The following is a 4,128-nucleotide window of genomic DNA, read 5'->3' as shown; positions in this document are numbered from 1 at the left end:
CAGACTGCAGGAGGTGGTGGAGCTGGAGAAACTCAGCGTGTCCAACGATGGCTTGGAGGCTATCATCTTCACCGCACAGGGAGACATGAGACAGGTAGGACAGACTCCGCACTGGGAGACATGGGACAGGTAGGACACACTGTCATCTTCACCGCACTGGAAGACATGGGACAGGTAGGACAGACTGTCATCTTCACCGCACTGGGAGACATGGGACAGGTAGGACAGACTGTCATCTTCACCGCACTGGGAGACATGGGACAGATAGGACAGACTGTCATCTTCACCGCACTGGGAGACATGGGACAGGTAGGACAGACTGTCATCTTCACCGCACTGGGAGACATGGGGCAGGTAGGACAGACTGTCATCTTCACCGCACTGGGAGACATGGGACAGGTAGGACAGACTGTCATCTTCACCGCACTGGGAGACATGGGGCAGGTAGGACAGACATCACCTTCATCGCACAGGGAGAGATGATGAGACAGTCACAGGGACAGGCAGATAGGACAGAGATCAGCTTCACTGTGCAGTGAGACATGATGCAGGTAGGAGAGACAGGCAGACACCATCTTCACCACGCAGGGAGACGGGTGTCAGGACAATTGCTTGAGCCATCCCACATGTGATTATGAGACACATCAGTAAAACACCAAAACATTCCAGTGTAGCAGCTAATAATATAACCTAAATATAAACAGCATAATCAGCAATATACATACCTGCCCATAGAATATAAAAATCACACCTGTGTGAAGTAAGTGGCGTGCTTAACTGCTTATCATCGTACATCACCATGGCGTACAATAGACAGTATGCCGATTTGCTCAGACACTATGACGTAAAATTCTCCATTCATTGTCAATGGGAATTTAATGTTTGTGTAGGACACTAATAACTGAATATAAGAAGGGATAGTGCCCCTCAAAAAGACAAAATGAAGTGAAAGTGAATCAATTATAAGTCACCCTTCTATACCAAGCTTTAGAAAGATATTCTGAAAATGCAATTTTTTTAATAAAAAAATATAAGTTTAATGAAAGCATCATTCTCACATTTTGGGGGCGGGAACCCCTTTTGGTGTTAGCATTATGTTATGCTTTAGCTATTGAAAAATAGCAGACGCGCTACGAGCTTGTAGGTATGCTATTCTTTTAAAGTTAAACTGTCAGGATTTAAGACATTTTTTAAAATCTGATCTCAGGTCAAAATGCGTTAAAGAACCACCATTCTTCTGTGTGTTAGAATCTGATCTCAGGTCAGAATGGGTTAAAACGTATTTCTCTCAGATCATGAATGATATAACATTTTAATGAATGTTATTCTCTGTCTCTCCAGGCCCTCAACAACCTGCAGTCCACGCACGCCGGCTTCGGTTACATCAACAGCGAGAACGTGTTCAAGGTGTGTGACGAACCACACCCCCTGCTGGTGAAAAGCATGCTGGGACACTGCGTGGAGGCCGACATCGACGAGGCCTACAAGATCATGGAGCAGCTGTGGAGGCTGGGCTACTCCCCGGAGGACATCATAGGGAACGTCTTCAGGGTCTGCAAGACCTTCCAGATGCCCGAGTACCTGAAGCTGGAGTTCATCAAGGTACCTGAACCCTCCACAGTTCTCACTGTGTGCGTTTGTTTTTTTCAATGGACAAAAGACAAACCAAAATGGTACAAAACACACAAGAAAAACTAAAGACAAAAACATTACAAGAAAAAATAAAAGGCTGCATTTCTCAGATATTACAGATTCATATTTGAATTCCTCTTACATTGACCATGGGCTGGAGGAAGAGATCCCACTTTCCTCACTTTGGGTTAGGACAGTGGTTCTCAACCTGTGGGTCGGGATACCAAGTGGGTCCACAGAAGACAGTGAAGTGACAATTTAAGGACTTTCAAGACTTTTGTAATGCATCAACATTCAACAACAAAAAAGAAAAAGACCATTACTGCATCAAAACTAATCAACAAACTACACTATAAAAACTTGGCCAAATTGTAAAATTTAGTTTGACCATCCATCTCTTTATTAGCAATTATTCTACCGATTGCCTTTTTAAACGATTATTAATCAAATAATCAAGAAAGAATTGACACCGAAAAATTATAATTGTTTCTTTTTTAATAATCGCTGAAATTGATTTGTCTGACTAAACAATAAAGCCTTATTCTAGACTTGCACAAACATATCTGATCTGTAAGCTCACAACGTGCTGCAAGGTGACCTTTTATGAGCTTGTAGGTCAGCTACATGAGTATGTTGTTTTTTGAAATTATTTTATTTAGGAATACCCCGTTGAGATATAGTATGTCGTTTTCGAGAGGGTCCTAACTGTACAATCAATACAAAACACAAATAAAGAGAGAAAAACACAAAACAAACAAACACAAAAACAGGTTATTACAATAGCAAAGAGATGGATCATTTGTTCCGTCAGATATATGTATCTGAAGAAACTCACAATAATGCCATATTATCTATAACGTGCGTGTGTTTGTGTGTGCAGGAGATCGGCTACACCCACATGAAGGTGTGTGAGGGCGTCAACTCTCTGCTGCAGATGGCAGGTCTGCTGGGGAGGCTCTGCAGTAAAACTACGCCCCCTGCTGCTGCGAGCTAGAAACACCACCTACAGTATTCCTGCACCTGCCTTGTATACACACACACCACCTCTCTACTAACTACATCAGTGATTCCGCAACCTTCTATCTGTGGGATGCCAAGCCATGCTGTAAAATTCTAAAATGTTAATTTGACTCTTGTGAGTGTAACCAAAAGGACCCCAATTTGGTTTCACACTTTTAGAGTTACAGATCCGCAAGGTTCCATTTGGTTACAAACTATCATTTAGCTGGGTGGAATCCACTTACTTCTACAAACCACCAACCCTCAAAAAATCATCCCCAAACCACCACCACCCCATCCCAGGACAGTAACTCCACCCTGTATTACTTCCTCCATAAAGCTGAGACCTCTGGAAGTTCTGCTACAGCCAATGACATTTCTGTAAATAGATACACGTTCAGCCTTAACATACTGCTATTAAAATGTGTTTTCAATAACACTGTTGTATGTCTTCTAGGTTCTTTATTATTGTCACTGCTTGTGTAAAGGTACATGAGTATAAGGTTCCTTTCAGACAGGGAGTGTGTGACGCAGGCGTTGATGCGACAGGTCTGCTCACGAGGGGCAGACAGGTCTGCTCATGAGGGGCAGACAGGTCTGCTCATGAGGGGCAGACAGGTCTGCTCATGAGGGGCAGACAGGTCTGCTCATGAGGGGCGCGGGATGGGACGCGTAGCGTAAAAACATAATATGCTCACCACAATCCAGCTCTAGTCAGCCGCGGGCATGTGAATGAAACGAGCACGCTAGGGCTGCAACTAACGATTATTTTCATAATCGATTCATCTGCCGATTATTTAAACGATTAAATGGATAATGACACATTTAGCTATCACCTTTAAAATATATTTTAGGTTATTTTAGACATGTTCTAACAAAAAATATAATTCATTAAAAATTTTCATTTGATTAGCTGCTGATTAGGCTGCTATTCAAATAAAAGACAAACTAAATTGTCTTTAGGCTTATTCTGACTGCATACATTTGATTAAAGAATAGCTACTCATGTGTCAGTCTAGAAGGAACAGTATTGGGCAGCGGTGGCCGAACGGTTTGCGGAGCGGTCTTGATATCGGAAGGTCGCTAGTTCGTATCCCCGGACCGGCACGTTAAAATTACCACAGCTGAAGTGCCCTTGGACAAGGCATTGAACCCCTATGAAATGTTCTATGAGCAGGGCCTGGCTGTAAACAAGTTCTTGAGCTTAGTCCAGTTACCCTGGGTAAACATAGTACCTTTCCTTTCCTTTTACTCTTCTGAACTCATACATAGGTCACTTAAAAATAAATATTCAAGCCATATGTTTTGTTCTTGATACTATAATGGTTATGTGTCATATTTTGCTTTGCAGTCGCTACTGTAACTATCATCAGATTGTAAGGGAAGAGAGATGGATCACTCCTCTTTGGTTTAGTTACACATAACACTGGAAAACTATGGTTAAGTAGGAAATCACCTATGATATATTACAAAAAACTAGTGATTAGTTTCCGATTC

At 42.3% G+C, this 4,128-nt stretch overlaps 1 protein-coding gene across 1 annotated transcript in view; it reads left to right on the top strand.

Moving 5' to 3' along the window:
- rfc2 (replication factor C (activator 1) 2) overlaps positions 1–3,041 on the top strand; it is a 5,084-nt gene extending 2,043 nt beyond the window's left edge. Inside the window, exons 4-6 of the mRNA XM_080763823.1 lie at positions 1–94; positions 1,342–1,602; positions 2,513–3,041. The exon at positions 1–94 is cut by the window's left edge and continues 165 nt beyond it. Coding sequence (XP_080619949.1) covers positions 1–94; positions 1,342–1,602; positions 2,513–2,626 — 469 coding nt within the window. The 3' untranslated portion in view covers positions 2,627–3,041. The remainder of the gene's footprint in view (positions 95–1,341; positions 1,603–2,512) is intronic.
- The last annotated feature ends 1,087 nt before the right edge of the window (positions 3,042–4,128 follow it).

Source organism: Protomyctophum bolini (genome assembly GCF_963924005.1).
Source record: "Protomyctophum bolini genome assembly, chromosome: 5".
In the NCBI taxonomy this organism is placed as follows: Eukaryota; Metazoa; Chordata; class Actinopteri; order Myctophiformes; family Myctophidae; genus Protomyctophum; species Protomyctophum bolini.
Note: the sequence above shows the minus strand (reverse complement) of the source record. Positions and strands in the feature narration are given on the sequence as shown.